A 17,420-nucleotide genomic window follows, 5' to 3' on the forward strand; every position below is an offset into this window, starting at 1 on the left:
TGTAGGTTCAGCGCGAGGTTTCTGCGCACCTGTTGGTGATGTACATGTTAGCTCACGAACCTTTAGCGTTCATTTCTCTTCACACTTTCGTCTTTTCTTTTCGTCTTATTATCACTTCCACGTTTTCGGTGCATTATCTCTTTACACAGGTGTATTTTGTATAACCGTTTGTTTGTCCTCGTTCAATGAAAATATGAACCAAGCTGATCTTCGGAGACTTTTCGCGGCATGTGATGGGAATAAGTCGGGAAGAGTCGAATACGAGGACTTCACCACTGTTTGCCGAGAGCTAAATGTTCCTGCCGACGAGATTAGGACATTATTCAACAAGTTCGATCTGGACGGAGATGGATATATTAACTTTAACGACTTTTCGTCGAGCTTTCATGAAGTTTCGGAAGCCCTCAATTTGGCTTTGTTGGGAAACAGTTTGCAAAGTCAGAGAAGCGCTTGGGATGAGTTTGAAAACACGTTAGACGGAGATGTGGCCTTTTATTTGGGAAGGTAGCTATATTTTCAGATTCGCTTATTTTGATAAACATTAACTGATAAAAATGAAGCCAAAAGAAGATTTGATCTCTTTTTAAAGACGTTTTAAAACACTTAAGTTAAACCGTTAAGTAGCATATTCCTTAGGGTTAGGCTACTAAATTTGGCCTGAGTTTCACTAATGTGGAAATGTTATTTAAAATAAATTGTTTTTTAATTTGTCCTTTTATTTATTTTTTTCATTCATCTTATTTTTGGGGGGGACTAATCTGTTCACAGAAGTGAGCTAAATCTAAAAGACTAAATCTGCTTTTGTTTATTAAAGTATACTTTTATTTTTAAAGTGGAAGATGCAGAAAGCTATGTTAGGTTTAGTTTACAGTATCTTATAACTAGCTGTATATGAAACGGTAGTCTATGCAGTGTCCATATTTAGGTAAACGTGTCTATACGGTTTGTTTATATAGCTACATAAAGTTGACTTTATAAATACACTTTTTTTTTTTTTTTTTTTTGCTGTGTCATGTTTATCTGATTTGATATTAAGCGATCTTGAGTTCGCTGAAAAGTGCTATATAAAATCAAATATTTATTATTTTCATGCCAGTATCTGACCTGACAGCTGGATTAATTTTTTTCATCCAGTCACATTTTATTTCGCTGCTTTCTTTTTCTGGTGTCTGCAGACAATGGGATGAATTGAGGGAGTTGTATGAACAGATCCACTCCACCACAGATGAGCTGTTATTGCAGCGATATGAGGATCTCATCAAGGCTCTTGTAGCTGAGAGCAAAGAGCACAGGATGGAGATTGAACAACTCGAGTCTAGTCTGCGAAGGTGAGCGGAGCATTTCCAGGATCCAGCTGGGATGTTGTGGTGAATCACCATGTACAAACAGCTGGTTTGGCTCTTTCAGATTGTCATGACTGGCTGATATGTCATAATTGCACCCTGATATAAATGTCATGCACCTTTAAATCTTTGAAAGAGCATTTTAAGGCAATTTTAATAATAAAGGGCTTTAAGTATTTTAAACTTGTCATCTTGCTGCCCCTTGAATATTTTCAGGATTGACACCATTATAGAATTTAACAATACGGCAGCATGTGTGATAAGATTGTAATGTTCAATATCAGATTAATGAATCAACAACTATGAACTTTGCATGCATTGCATTTTATGGAGGACGGAAGCACTGGGCTTTTTTTTTTTTTGTCCAGGAAGTGTTTCTTCTGTTTTAAGAATTTAAAGAATTCAGGTTACAAAGCTTTCATTGTTAAAACGAAGAAAAGTTCTATCATTTCTGAGGAAGGAGGAAACTGAAAATTAGGCTTGAGTTACTAAGCTTGTCATTCTCCATGTCGAAACTTATTTGTGGTTCTGTAGGTGTGGATGTTTCTACAGCGAGATCTAGTCCTGGCCTTTTACTGTGTGTTTAGCACTGCTTGTTTCACCTCAGGTCTACCTTACACAGTTGCGGCTTCTCAAGAGCCCTACCTTCGTTCCTCCCTTCCCTTTCGTCAGAGGTTTGCTCAACTGCACCCGCTTGATGATTACGATAAGACTCCAGCTTAAGGGAGTGTTTTTTTTTTGTTTTTGTTTTTTTTCCATCTCTCCAGTAGTAGCTCCTCAGGGAACATTTCTTTTGAGATCTGGGTGTAGGTGCATCTGGAAGCATTAAAGGGTATCCTAAGACCAAGGCTGGTTGTTTCAAAATGCTTTCTGGATAAAAAAAAAAAAAGACTTTAAAGTTGACGTTTGGTTCTGAAAAGTTATGCCTTATGCTTTTTGCTGTGAACAGGACAGAGGAACTGACCAGCAGTCAGTTAGCAGAGATGGAGGAGGACTTGCAACAGCAACTGGCCCGCACAGAAGAAATGGTCCGAGAAGAGGTGAGAAGTCAGACAAGTTCAGTGATTATGAATTGGCGCATTTGTGTACATTCATTTATTGGATCTGAATGCAGATGCAGATTAATGCAAAAGTAAAAGATACTTTTCTGCCGTACATTGACACCGAAAAAAAAAAAAATTTGATTTGAACAGTGTTCTTAAATACTATTAAAAACGAAGACCAATTAACATGCATAAACATGCGTTTACATGTGCGTAATTCTGTCTAGGTAAATGAAAAGTGGCATTTCAGATTCAACTTTGTACTTGGTGGTTCACCTTTTATTCTTGAAGCCCAGTGAGATGTTTTTAACAGGAAAGCTGGCCTGACTCTGTGTGCACAAAGGCTTCTCTATGAGAGCAAGTAAATGCCCCTTTATTAGGCCTGTGCATATAAGGAAAACTCTCTTCTTGGGTTTCATGCATACAGGAGCAAAAGAAATTGGACGAATCCATTGCTATGCTCCAAATCAAGCATGAAAATGAACTGGCAGACCTGCAAACAACGATAGAAAGGCTCACAAAGGTAAGGAAACTATATGAGATGCTTATTTTAATGTCTTTGTATGTGGGTTTGTCTATCTTTTGTTTAACTTTTTTTTATTTTCCTCAAATTTTAGCAATATCAAGAGGAGTCAAAATTAAACAGCCCCAGGGAAGATGCCATCAAATTGAGAGCACACATTAAAGATCTGATGCAGGTAGGAATCTGATACTCCTTTACAACATGCAGTGCGCTTCAAAGGTATTTGAACTGAAGGGAAGTGTTGGGTAAACTGTGCCAATTTTAACTTTTTAAAAGAATAATTTATCCATTAAAAAAATAAAAAATATCTGCTGTCACGATATTCGATTTTTCATATCACGGTTATTGTGGCCATAAGAGTTCACAATATCGATATATCGTGATCTCTATAGAAACCTTGGAGGGGAAAAGATAAGTCAAATGATTTTTAACTTTGAGTTTTTCTTTTTCACCCAACGAACATAATATTGATACTGATAAATGCAGGGCACAAGACTCTGGCTTTCTCGGTCTTCTTTGCAGCTCCTATAAGATAACAAGAGAAATACTGTCAATTTCAACAGTATGATGAATAAATATTAATTGTAACACTTTACAATAAGATGTCATTTATTAACAATAATTTATTTACATGAATGAACAATACATAACACAATTTATTAATCTGTTAATGTTAATAAAAATGGAGTAATTGTTCATTGTTAAAGTGTGACTACGCACAGGCCATATTGATTGCAAATACAAAAACTAGACGAGTAAAGAAAACTCGTTACTTATTAAAATAATCACCCTTTAATCAAATATATGAACACAGAAAACTGCTGTTAACCGGTTAATATAACGTTTCCCATTCTATGACCAGTAAAATAATGGCAACTTACTCTGATGTACACGGCTCTCCTCTGAGTAGCTGCGAGCGCTGTGTCTCCTTGTGTGACAGTGTCAGCGTTGAGGCACAATACTGCCACCTGGGAGCTCAACCAGGTACTGACACTGGAGTATTTACATGTGGCGTTATCATAAGAGAACTGTTCATTTTAAATATTGCGGTTATTGCTAATACCGGTATATCATCACACACTAAATTAACACGATATCTATAATTGTTGCTTTGAATATCATGGTTATTGGTATGTATGTGTGTGTGTGTGTGTGTGTGTGTGTTTGTGTGTATGTGTGTGTATATATATATATATATATATATATATATATATATACATATACATATACATATACATATACATATACATATATATATATATACACATATACATATACATATACATATATATATATATATATATATACATATATATATATATATATATATATATATATATATATATATATATATATATATATATATACATATACATATATACACACCATTAAAAGTTTACCAGAATTGTTTGACTGACTTTAGTGGATGAAAAATTTCATCCAGAGCAGTGTCTCTCAGTGCAGTCCAGTGTTTTGTTCCCAAAAAAAAAAATCACGTTTTGTGGAGACTTCAGGCAGTGGTGAAACGATCGCATAAAGATAGTATATGAATGCTTCTGAGGGGGGACACAATTTTGTTTTGAACTCAAAACAACATTTAGAGTTTTGGCCATTCATTTACATGACAACAGCATTTTGGGAGGCTGAAGATGCAAACTTTTGAAAATGGACTACAAAATGCAAGTTTTTGTAAACTATACTGTTATTATAAATGCATATTTGTGAAAACTGGGTGTTTTGTGTAATGTGTTCAGTCTGTAGGTTTGTGTGCAGGAGCGAGAAATATTGAGAATTGCTTTTAAATTTGTCCAAATGAAGTCCTTAGCAATGCATATTACGTTTTAAAATATTTATGGTAGGAAATGTACAAATATCTTCATGGAACATGATCTTCACTTAGTTTCTTAATGATTTTTGGCATAAAAGGAAAAATCGATAAGTTTGACCCAAATGGTGTATTTTTGGCTATTGCTACAAATATACTCTAGTGACTTATAACTGGTTTTGTGGTCCAGGGTCACATAGTATTTTTGTTTTTCACAGATCTGTGTGAACGGGAAGCGATTTTACAACACTTGTATTTTTGAAAATACAAGGTGAAAAACTGAGGCTACGTTTACATTGTGCAAATAAAACCTCAGTAGTCAAGTGACAATGCGGACCATATAAGATGTCGACATAAGTTCAATCATTGGAGAATTTGGGAGTAAAAACAACCATAAAAACAAGGGTCCTTATCAATGTAATCTTTGTGACAAGGTGTTTGTGACCCTTTTTTTTTTTTTATTAGTTGCACCACAGTTTATTCACCGACTCCTCTTGCCCCACTTTGTCTGTAATGACAGAATAAGGGCTGATACTAGAGGTCTGCGTTATCTGCAACTGAGTGTTGTGTGAAGTTTTGAATGGCTGGGTTCAGGAGGGAAGATACTGAAATGTAAGCGGGAGAAAGATTGTGGGACTTGAGTTAATCAAATTGATCTTAAAATACAAAATGTAATGTCTATTGTGCAACCAATATAAATGGTTTACAGGTGCAAGGTTGGAATATTTTTTTTTTTTTTTTTTTTTTTTTTTACTGCATACGATTAAGGAAAGCACCTTTCTTTTGCCTGCTGTAAAAGAAAAAAAAAAGTGAGCAACGGTTCTTGTTTGTGTGGGAAATGGGCAAAAAATAGCCTAAGACACTGGAGCTAGATGCTCATACGGCAGCAGGACTGAAAAATCTGTATAGATCTCTAGCTCTCGGATTTTACAAGCAGGAAGTAAAAGGTTGTGTGTTGGGGGTTGTTTTCTTTTCCTCCCCTCAGAGTAGACTGGACTGAAAAAAAACATGATCCCATGGAGACCTATAATTGTAACACTAAATACAAATTGAAATATTTGATCTCATCAGCTTTTGTGTTCCTCTGCAGGAGAACGAGGAGCTGAGGAGTTCTCTTATGAAAGCCCAGATAAATGTCTCTGTTCTCCAGGTTGAGTTGGACAGGTTGAAGAATGCTTTCACTGACCAGAAACTCCAACACGAGAGGTGAAAACATTAATGCTTCAATTCATTTAAGCTGGGTTTGTGTATTTAAGTATGAATGCTGCCAGTAGTTCTTAAAAAGCGCCGCCTTAAATGTATTGAAGTGATTTAAGAAAAAGTGCTTAATGGGAATTATTTTTCCTCTTAGAGAAAGTGATGACCTTAAGAAGATGGTGATGGAGTACCAGTCTTATTCCAGCCAAATAGAATTTCTCCAGTGAGGCAATTCACTTGTTCTCTTTAGGAGTCAAATGAATCCTAATATTCTAATGAAGAAATAGATTTTTCTGGCTTACTTGTACAATATGACATCTCTCCTTCACATCAGGGAAATGAACAAAACGTTGTATGACAGCAATGATGGGTTACGCTCTGCACTGAGCCAGGATAATGGCTCTTCAAAAAGACGGGTAGCTATTTAATTGGTTTTTAATTTAAATTCGAACTGCATTCATTGCAGCCATGGTCAAATATTTGGACTTCCAGCATACAGAAATACACCATTGTTTCTGGGAATCATTTAATGTACACAATAACAACCCTCATTAAGATGTTTGCTCTTCTGTAGCTTTCACCAAAAACTGAAGTACCTCCTAGAAAGATGAAACCACTTCGACAGAGTACAATGAATCAGAGCGGGTAATTATATCCTTTGTTTACTCTGTTGCACCTGTATCTTCACAGAAATGATACAGAATAAAATGTCAAGATCATTTCTTGTTTAAGACCGTATACAATGTTATTTTGTTTATCTTTTAAAGTTTTACTAATGAAGAGGACATGATGGCCCTGGTGAAGTGCTGGGCTGATAAGTATTTGGATAGTGGTGTTTCTGTTCAGAGAGACGCCGAGCCGATGTCAGGCAGCGATTATGACAGTGACGACAGCCATAATTCAGAGGAGACTGCGCATCATAGTTACTCTTGTATTCCATCTGAGCTGGAGGTAAGCCTTTCACACTTTCCAGGTGTGTATCTGTATAATTCATTGTTGGGTTAAATAACTAATGCCTCATAGGTGTCAGAGACGAAGTCTGAAGCTTTGGGATCTGTAGCTCGTAGCACAGTTGGCTCAATATCCTCCTCACTTCGGCGGCGGTTGTCTGCTTTTCCTGTCAAGGTAGTTCTTGCTACAGTACCTTTTTTTTTTTTTTTTTTTTTTTTTTTTTTTTTTTTTTTAAATATGAATCACTAGGTATTCTAGAAACTAAATGCCAAATTAGTTTTTGGAAGAAGTGAAAAGACTCAGTTTTTCAGTCATTAGGTAAATGACACAAATTGGAAAAGTGGATGGTCTTGAAGTCAAAGTCGAGAACCACTGTGATGGACTGCATCTTTACAATTGTTCTCTATAGCAAATGGAAGAAGACTTGCATGACACTGAAGATCTTGCTCCAGTGTACCGTCTGGTGTTGGCTGGGGATGCTGGGTCGGGAAAATCCAGCTTTTTACTACGGTTGAGTCTCAATGAATTTAGAGGAGATATACAAACCACTCTTGGTGAGAAAGGTGTAATTTTTGATTGTGCTATGAATACAGTATAAATATTGAGAATCCAAATAGCTTAAAGGGGTCATATGATTTTTTTTTTTCTTCCCCTTTTGCTTTGGAGTGTTACAAGCTCTTGTTGCATTAAGATCTGTAAAGATACAAAGACTAAAGTCTCAAATCCAAAGAGGTATTCTTTATAAAAGTTAAGAGTCAGCCACACCCTTCTTAAATGGCTAATTCTAATATGCCCCCAAATATCTATGCCGTAATGTGGGAAGATTTGATCACACAAGGAAGGTGTAATTTTTATTCTCTCTGTTGCCGCTGCAATGTTGTGGAGACGCTGTGTTTCGTTGTGAAAGCGAAACCACTTTGTTTGGCCTTTCAAAAGAGGACACGACTAGAAATCGGTGGTTAAGTTGTATTTACAACATTGTTCCAGACCGTTTCCTGAACCAGTAGCCTACAATGCTTCTGTGCACAAAGGCTGTTCTATAAAGTTGGGCAATTCCAACTTTGCAAGGACAGTCTGTTGGTGCTTCTGACTGCAAGTATGTTTTCATATTTAAAGAATTTGCCACTGATGATTCAAACTTGAGTTTTGAGCAGTGTAGAGTAACGTTTGTCATTTCTCCGATCACAAATGCAGACATGGGTTTTATGTTTACGTGGCACGACTTGCAACACGTAAAAAATACCATATTTATGCATTTAGCGGACCCTTTTATCCAAAGGGACTTACAATGCATTCAGGCTAACAGTTTTTACCTCACGTGTTCCCTGGGAATCGAACCCACAACTTTGCGCTGCTAATGCAATGCTCTACCACTTGTAATTGACCGTAAAATGCCTCGCTTGTAATGGGTTTTGTTTTTGTCTTATTGCTCTGGGAGATGGCATCACAGTATGGTAAGGGGTGTAACATTTCCATCATGCATTCAGCCAATCACAACACACTGTATAGCTGGCCAATCAGAGCACACCTTTCTTTTTAGAAAGATGAAATTTGTAAAAATCTATGCATTTCAGAAAGATGGGACGGATGCGCACAATGTTCTTTTCAGCAACGCCATATGACCCCTTTAAAGTTCTATCTTACAGGTCATCAAAGAAAATGTCAGAATGACCATGGCACTCTTGTAAATCAAAAAGCTTTCATTATCAGATGGCTAAATCCAAGAAATCTAAACTCCCCCTTTTTTTTTTTTTTTTTTTTTTAAATTCTTACAGGTGTGGATTTTCAAATCAAGAAGATGCTTGTAGATGGAGAGAAAACAAACCTTCAGATCTGGGACACTGCTGGACAGGAAAGGTACAATCTATGTGTGGTTTGGGAATCAAGTGTAGACACGCTCTGTTAAAATTCTTAATTATGGATTTTAAGTTACATATTAATCTTCATTAAGGATTATACTTTGCTTTTATAGAAAATGGTCACTTTGTTGTATGCATGTACTGCTGTTCACTATTTGGAGTCTAAGAGTTTTTAAACCAATAAATGTACAGCGTATGTGAGCTTATGACCCCCCCCCCCCCAAAAAAAAATACACAAATAAAAAAAAAAAAAAAAATAATAAAAATCATTACAACACCAAACCTTTGAACAGTAGTGTGGACAGTCAGGACTGTCTCGAGCCCTGTTAAATATTTTGTTTTCAGTGTAGCTGATGTACCATGTTGCTACAGACAACAAATTCTGACTCTGGTACATGTACTGTAAACACATTTGCTGTTTATGCACACAACGGAATATTAGCAGGCATGCAGGTGTAGGGTTAAACATGATATATTTTGGATTCTTTAGTATGTTTGTTACTTGAGAGAGAGGTGTTTGTATGTGTGTGTGTGTGTGTGTATATATATATATATATATATATATATATATATATATATATATATATATATATATATATATATATATATATATATATATATATCACACAAACACCTCTCTCTCAAGTAACAATATATAAAAAATCATAACTGGTTCAAGCCCCGGCAAGAACTGGAGGCCTTTCTGTGTGGATTTTGCATGTTCTCCCTGTGTCTGCACGTGGGTTTAGGCCGGATGCTCCGGTTTCCTCCCACAGCCCAAAGATATGCAGGTTAGGTTAACTGGATATTGTAAACCGTTCCCAGAAGTGGGTCTAAAGGCCAGACTGGTGTATGGATTTACTTGTTCTCACCATGAATAAAGCCATGCTGGATTGACGTTAAGAAATAGTTGTCGAATGAACTGCATGCCAAAGATGCACTACTTTCAAAGGCTACATTAATTGCTCAAATGCAGTAAAAACGGCAATATTGTGAAATTAGAAAAAAAAGAGAGTTTTGAAGTTTAACTTATTCCTGTAGTGGCAAATCTGAATTTTTCAGGGGCCATTTAGAATTATTTACCCATAGTGCATGTTGACGTTACTTTAAAATAAGTATATCAACTTGTTTCTTTTCTACAGGTTCCGCAGCATTGCCAGGTCATATTTTCGCAAAGCACATGGAGTGCTACTGCTATACGATGTCACGTCTGAGAGCAGTTTCTTGAACGTTCGTGAATGGGTGGAACAGATTCGGGTACAGTCAATGACATTTTAGCAAGTTTGTTTTCTTTGTTTCATTTGTAGTTCATATTCCATAAACTTTCCCTCACAGGAGTCAACGGATGAGGACATCCCAATGTGTGTAATAGGGAACAAGGTAGATTTGAGGGCAGAGAGGCCCGAGGGAAGCTGTGTGAGCGCGTTCCATGGTGAAAAGCTTGCTATGGTGAGTCTTGAGTCTCAGCTTTATATGGGAAGAATGTAAAAAAACACCATGCCAAACCTAGTTTGCTTTTCATTATATAGGCTTATAATGCCCTGTTCTGCGAAGCAAGTGCTAAAGAGGGGACAAATGTCATCGAGGCAGTTTTACATTTAGCAAGGTAAGAAACCTCAGTTTCTGCTTATTCTAACACTGTGTGTTTTCAGGCTTTAAATGTCTTATGAATTACAGGGAAGTCAAGAAACATGCAAAACTGGGGCGAAGATCAGAGTCACGGGTTAAGCTGAGTCTTCATAAACGGAAGAAGACGCTGAGCAACTGCTGTGGAGTCTAAGTCATGCAGCGATCTGGTTGTTTTTTTTTTTTAATGGTTTTTAAAATAACTCCAATCCTGTACTTTGAGAAATGTTAATGTTTTTAGCACTTAAGCAGTTTTTAGGCATGGATGCATCCTTGGTGTTTCTAGGCACACTGAACAAATGTATACTTGTACATTTGCCTATTAATGATCAAATTCACTTCAGTGTTTATTTAAATACTTTTATTTATGTCAGTTTAATTACTGTTGTGTTGAAGGATGTTTATGTAAATGTTTCTAACTGTTAAATAAAAGTTTTAGATCTGATTTAAAGTCTAAATCAAAGGTCTGGAAGCCGTTTATCTGATGTAATCTGCAGGGGGAAAGTGTTCTCTAGTATTCTGACATTTCTGAAAGAAAGCAAACTCAGATTTGAGCTACACTTTATTCAACAGTTGAGTAAAGGAAAGCAAATGAGAGAAAAATACAAGAGTATGTGATTGCAAGATGGGTTTTGTGGGCCTGTTATTCTTGGTTTTTACATTGTAAATATGGACCAAGAAAAGTCACAGTGAATGCCCAATCAAACTAAATTAGTACAGTACAAAAAGGTTTTTAAATCAAAGTACAAACAATGGTACTGCTGAATATAGACCACAAAAAAACAATAGTCTAATGACACCAACAATAATGACTTGGGATCGTCTGAAGGGTTTGATGTTTTCTATTTGGCTTTAGAGTCCATTTATTCGTTGGCTTTCTTTTGCTTCTGTTGCATTATTTCTGCATCTCTAAAAAGGTACAAAAAAAAAAACATTGAAGTTAATAACTGCAGTACAGTGTCCCACAACATTTTAATGTACAATCTCCAATACTCCTACTCTTAGGCTGATACACAGGGCAAATTTTTGAGCAATGTTGGCATCAAAAGGCAACCAGCTGTGACATAGGGCCCACGACAGATCTAAATTATTTCGACACAAATTTTACCCATTCTCAATGGGGAAAGTGCCCAAGCAACATTGCATGGTTGCCTGGCAAAATTTCTCAAAAAATTGCCCTATATACCATCAGCCTTAGATATTTAGCAACACATTAGTTGCAGTTTATTCCTCATTATTAAAAGGAAGCTGCATCTAGCTTAAGTTCTCTAAGTTTCTGGATACTGTAGGTTACCTCTGCTTTCTGGCAGCAGCAGATAAACCATCCTCATTTCTCTTGCCCTTTTGCATATTTTGCTTCTTGGCATGTTTCTGGCGAGCAAGTTCACGCTGATTTCCCCCTAAAGAGGACACGGTGCTGAAAATAAATAACTGATCTGACTAACACATCTGATCTCAAGATGTTTCAATCTCAATTTAACCCTAAAAATCCTACCGTGTCAGGATATATGGTTTTCTAAGGCCTCTAAACCATCAATCTCATTTCATTGGAAAACCTGTTGTACACAAACAACGTACCTTCATCCCTCGGTTCATAGATTTAGTATGTTAAAAAGCCTTCTAGGACCTTCAAACTTCCGGTCGTAACACACAGTTTTTTTTTTTTTCATGTAAAATATGAATATTGCCAGTTATATTTCTAAATCTTTATTTACTAGACCAAAGTAAATTAATCAGAACTTTTTTTTTCCTAAGAAAATTAAATGTTGTGAGGAAACAGGAATATGTTGGTTATCACTGCATTGTTTTGCTTACCACAAAGAAAAACTACAGCGATAATAACAAAACTAAACACTTAAATGTCATCTTTACTGAAATACAGAATGACAATTGTGATTTATGTGCGTTTTATGTGGGTAGCTTGCTACACAGTTACAAAAATCTCACTGGTTCAAAAGCTATCACGAATTTATTTCCCTTTGTCCATCTCTCTCTCACACAGTTTGGATTTCTGAATATATATATATATATATATATATATATATATATATATATATTTCTCGAGTGTGAGCTCCATATTTTCGGAATATCCTACTATATTATATACTCCATAAGTCATAATATGATACATAACACATGTACAATAAACGGTTACATTAAAAATGTATAATAAATTATTGCAGACTATTATTTGTCAGGGTTTAGTGCAAGATCTCACCATTTGAGGTTTTTCTTTCCTATGAAGATGCATGTTTAAAAAATAAAAACGAGTCATATGTCCTGATGTAGAACAGTTTGAGTCACAGATACTGAATCATTATGATAAACTTATTGTTAAAAATAAAACGATGTAATTCAATGCTAACAACTTAACAACCTCTGAAAGATGTGTGCGTGATACCAACATACATTTATGTAACGAATTCAGGACTAATTTAATGGTGAAAATATAATTTGATGTGATGAACCCATTTAAAAACATATAACCTAGTCGTTATAATAACCGCCCAGTCCATTACAAATAGGAGTCATTCAGTAAGTCAATCCCACAGGCCTCACACACCGCGACCGAGATAAGAGCTCTCATACACGTCTGACCTAATACTACTAAACTGAACCCATGTAAGATCCGTTTACATACTCACTGGTCATTTTTGATCAATTTTGTCCGATTTTCAGATTAGCTCACCCAAAGGGCCGCTATCTTATTTCCCAAACAACAAACAGATGCCTTTACTGTCCGGCGTCAAACTTACTCTAGAAGAATCTACAGCATCGTGAGATCTTTCGGCACAGGAGGCAGTCATTTGATTGGATGCGAGATGTGACGTCAGCTACGGAGAATGTTGTCATTGGTGAAACTGGTCCAATAGAGCATCACAGTCCCGCCCATAGCCGGTGCCGGAAGTAAAAATTCAATACAATTTCTGCATTGACATTTGGGGTATAAGCCATAAAAACGTAACCATACATGGTAGACTTAAAACCAGCTACGGCTGTACTAAGCGATAGTATATGCTCATGTAAACGCCAAAGTTTCATTGGGCACTAACCTTGTTTTGAGATAAATGCCTTTTATTCGCGATGTCTTGGATAAGTACTTCATTACCCACAATCCTGAACAATCCCACAGTGATGCATCTGATTGGTGGAACTCGTCTGGTTAAACCCCGCGAAGGTCCGTAAAGATTGAAGATCATTAATAAAAAATAAAATAAAATAAAAACATGTGTTGCGTGTTTGCACGGTAGACTTATCAGTGCAATCATGATCTCCTTGGCTGCCATGATGGCTTTTTTCAAGGAGGAAAACAAAAGTGTTCAAAGGAGTGAAAACCACTTCAGATCGGGTCATGTAGTTGAGTTTAGCGTCACGTGTCCCTGGGTCAGCTTGTGGGTTTTGTAAGGGCCAGCATGAGGGACAAGACCTACAAAGTTTTGGTGAGTTTTGCAGGGAGGTTGGTAACGTTAGTTGGCATTATCGTCCACTTTAGCTAGGCTACTGTAGCCTTCATATGGTATGAGTCATGTCAAGCATTTTATAATGCCACTGTCAATATTTTTTTTAGCCTAGGCATACATTTTTGTGCATTTACTGAACATTTGTGTAATGGCAACGACATGTGTTGACGACTGAGCGGTGATTGCAGTCAGGTACAAAGCACTGCACCATTGCTGACGTTATCGTTAACCGCTTTCACACACGCACACAATATATAAAATACTCGATGATAAATATAAAAATAAATAAACAATACCTGTATAAAACATGTTTTTACTTACATTTAATTTACATATTTATTTACACGATTAATTCTGAAAGAACTGCTATTACTGCACAATCACTATATAAAATAAAATTCACTGGAGGAAAAAGTTCGCGCGGCTGTCATCACATTTGGAAATCGCTCAAAAGACTCGTTCGTTCGCGGTTGTGGCTTCAGTCGACTATAGTGAGGCGCGGTGGTTTATGGGATGAGTAGTTCCTTCGCTCGAAATGAAAATATGTACACAGTCTTGTAGTTGTACCTTTGACTTTTTTTTGGATATTCTCTTAATTTTTTCACTCGAAGTGATATGTTATATGCTTATGACTTCAGCCGTAGCTGGTTATCCTCACACATGCTCTAAAACTCTTTAGATACGGACTTTAGTGTGTCAGGCAGAGTTGGTTGTTATGTTTTTATAGCATTTAATAAAATAAAAAATGTACGTATATATAGTTTTAGGTTAATCATAATAATAAAGAAGGAAACAGTATAAATAAATTTTAACTGTATTTTTGGTAATTGTAGATGTGGTGTTGATATGTTTGTGACATCGTTTCCTTGATACTAAATCAATAAATAAAAATAAAAAAAACGATGAATGATGATACCCACGTGCTACAGTTAGCAAATAAAATATAATAATAATAATAACAACAACAACAACAATAATAAAACAAATAAATTAAATTTGTATTGATTTTGGGGTGAAGTAAAATAAGAAATATCTAAACTTTTAGTTATTTAATGCTTTTTTTTTAAATAAATCCCTGCTATGTTTGCTGAACAACTGCTTTAGACAATTTAGGTCACCTTAAAAAAACAACAACAACAGCCATCAAATAAAACACACATTTCTGTATTTTATTTATTTATTGGGCACTCTAATGACCAAAGCAAAGCAACGCAGAACTGACACTTCAGCCATTCATCTGAGATATGCCACCTGCGCTGTTCAGAGACAATGCCTGCATCATGATACAACAGTCAGCAACAGAATCTGATTCTCCTCCAACATGTCACACCAACTGGTTTGGGCAACAACAGATTAATCAGCCATCATATTAGATCCTCTGTACAGATGAGTCACCGTTCAGTCTGTTTACAGGAGCACCAGAGTGTGGAGGAGGACAGAGTAATGCTCATACCCAGGAAACTGAACCCTGGAGTGCCAGAGTAATTGTGTGGGTTAGTATTCAAGGCCGGATGTAGTTACATTTCTGTGAGCAGCTGTAAAGTCAACATGAAATCAAAACGGACCTATTTACTTTCCTAATGCATTTTTTTCCTAGTGTCATTCGCTATGCATGATTCGTTATAGCATGTTTTTTCACAAAAAAAAAGAAAAAAAAAAGAAAAGATATATTCATATAATCTATTGGTTTTCAGCATTTTTTACCCATAGTCCAACACAATATTCAAACAACTCCCCATTTGAGGTCATATATTTCCACTGGTACAACCCGAATTCCGGAAAAGTTGGGACGTTTTTTAAATTTTAATAAAATGAAAACTAAAAGACTTTCAAATCACATGAGCCAATATTTTATTCACAATAGAACATAGATAACATAGCAAATGTTTAAACTGAGAAAGTTTACAATTTTATGCACAAAATGAGCTCATTTCAATTTTGATTTCTGCTACAGGTCTCAAAATAGTTGGGAAGGGGCATGTTTACCATGGTGTAGCAACTCCTTTTCTTTTCAAAACAGTTTGAAGACGTCTGGGCATTGAGGCTATGAGTTGCTGGAGTTTTGCTGTTGGAATTTGGTCCCATTCTTGCCTTATATAGATTTCCAGCTGCTGAAGAGTTCGTGGTCGTCTTTGACGTATTTTTCGTTTAATGATGCGCCAAATGTTCTCTATAGGTGAAAGATCTGGACTGCAGGCAGGCCAGGTTAGCACCCGGACTCTTCTACGACGAAGCCATGCTGTTGTTATAGCTGCAGTATGTGGTTTTGCATTGTCCTGCTGAAATAAACAAGGCCTTCCCTGAAATAGACGTTGTTTGGAAGGAAGCATATGTTGCTCTAAAACCTTTATATACCTTTCAGCATTCACAGAGCCTTCCAAAACATGCAAGCTGCCCATACCGTATGCACTTATGCACCCCCATACCATCAGAGATGCTGGCTTTTGAACTGAACGCTGATAACATGCTGGAAGGTCTCCCTCCTCTTTAGCCGGAGGACACGGCGTCCGTGATTTCCAACAAGAATGTCAAATTTGGACTCGTCTGACCATAAAACACTATTCCACTTTGAAATAGTCCATTTTAAATGAGCCTTGGCCCACAGGACACGACGGCGCTTCTGGACCATGTTCACATATGGCTTCCTTTTTGCATGATAGAGCTTTAGTTGGCATCTGCTGATGGCACGGCGGATTGTGTTTACCGACAGTGGTTTCTGAAAGTATTCCTGGGCCCATTTAGTAATGTCATTGACACAATCATGCCGATGAGTGATGCAGTGTCGTCTGAGAGCCCGAAGACCACAGGCATCCAATAAAGGTCTCCGGCCTTGTCCCTTACGCACAGAGATTTCTCCAGTTTCTCTGAATCTTTTGATGATGTTATGCACTGTAGATGATGAGATTTGCAAAGCCTTTGTAATTTAACGTTGAGGACCATTGTTTTTAAAGTTTTCCACAATTTTTTTACGCAGTCTTTCACAGATTGGAGAGCCTCTGCCCATCTTTACTTCTGAGAGACTCTGCTTCTCTAAGAAAAAGCTTTTATAGCTAATCATGTTACAGACCTGATATCAATTAATTTAATTAATCACTAGATGTTCTCCCAGCTGAATCTTTTCAAAACTGCTTGCTTTTTTAGCCATTTGTTGCCCCGTGCCAACTTTTTTGAGACCTGTAGCAGGCATTAAATTTTTAATGAGCTAATTAAGTGGATAAAACTGTAAAATTTCTCAGTTTAAACATTTGCTACGTTATCTATGTTCTATTGTGAATAAAATATTGGCTCATGTGATTTGAAATTCCTTTAGTTTTCATTTTATTAAAATTTAAAAAACGTCCCAACTTTTCCGGAATTCGGGTTGTATTTCAGCTGTAATTATGACAAAGCTGCATGTTTATCTAACCACAATATCTTTCTTTCTTTAATTAAGAACCCAATAAAAAAACTTCAGAGAAAATTTTTGTTAATTGTGGTAAATATGTTTTATTTATTATAATATTAAAATGTATCATGAAACAGTTCTAATAGTATTATATTATATTGTAATGCTGATTTATTTATTTTTTTATTATAATTATTATTATTCTGT

General features: G+C 36.3%; 2 protein-coding genes across 2 annotated transcripts; one reads left to right on the forward strand and one right to left on the reverse strand.

Annotated features, from left to right (window-relative positions):
* Positions 1-10,812, forward strand: zgc:162879 (ras and EF-hand domain-containing protein). The gene is made up of 17 exons (XM_059506389.1): positions 1-504; positions 1,176-1,328; positions 2,293-2,383; positions 2,814-2,909; positions 3,004-3,084; positions 5,825-5,940; positions 6,086-6,154; positions 6,266-6,347; positions 6,506-6,576; positions 6,699-6,882; positions 6,955-7,056; positions 7,292-7,436; positions 8,658-8,739; positions 9,884-9,998; positions 10,077-10,190; positions 10,271-10,347; positions 10,419-10,812. Exons 1-17 carry the CDS (start codon positions 194-196, stop codon positions 10,519-10,521), a joined length of 1,992 nt encoding a protein of 663 aa, XP_059362372.1. The 5' UTR covers positions 1-193; the 3' UTR covers positions 10,522-10,812.
* A 104-nt stretch (positions 10,813-10,916) lies between these two features.
* Positions 10,917-13,157, reverse strand: LOC132101435 (small EDRK-rich factor 2-like). Its single transcript, XM_059506391.1, has 3 exons — positions 13,013-13,157; positions 11,662-11,767; positions 10,917-11,276 (listed from the first exon to the last, which is right to left on the reverse strand). The coding sequence occupies exons 1-3, from the start codon at positions 13,017-13,019 to the stop codon at positions 11,231-11,233; spliced, it is 159 nt and encodes a 52-aa protein (XP_059362374.1). The 5' UTR covers positions 13,020-13,157; the 3' UTR covers positions 10,917-11,230.
* Positions 13,158-17,420: the final 4,263 nt, after the last annotated feature.

Source organism: Carassius carassius, chromosome 23 (assembly GCF_963082965.1).
Source record: "Carassius carassius chromosome 23, fCarCar2.1, whole genome shotgun sequence".
Classification (NCBI taxonomy): Eukaryota; Metazoa; Chordata; class Actinopteri; order Cypriniformes; family Cyprinidae; genus Carassius; species Carassius carassius.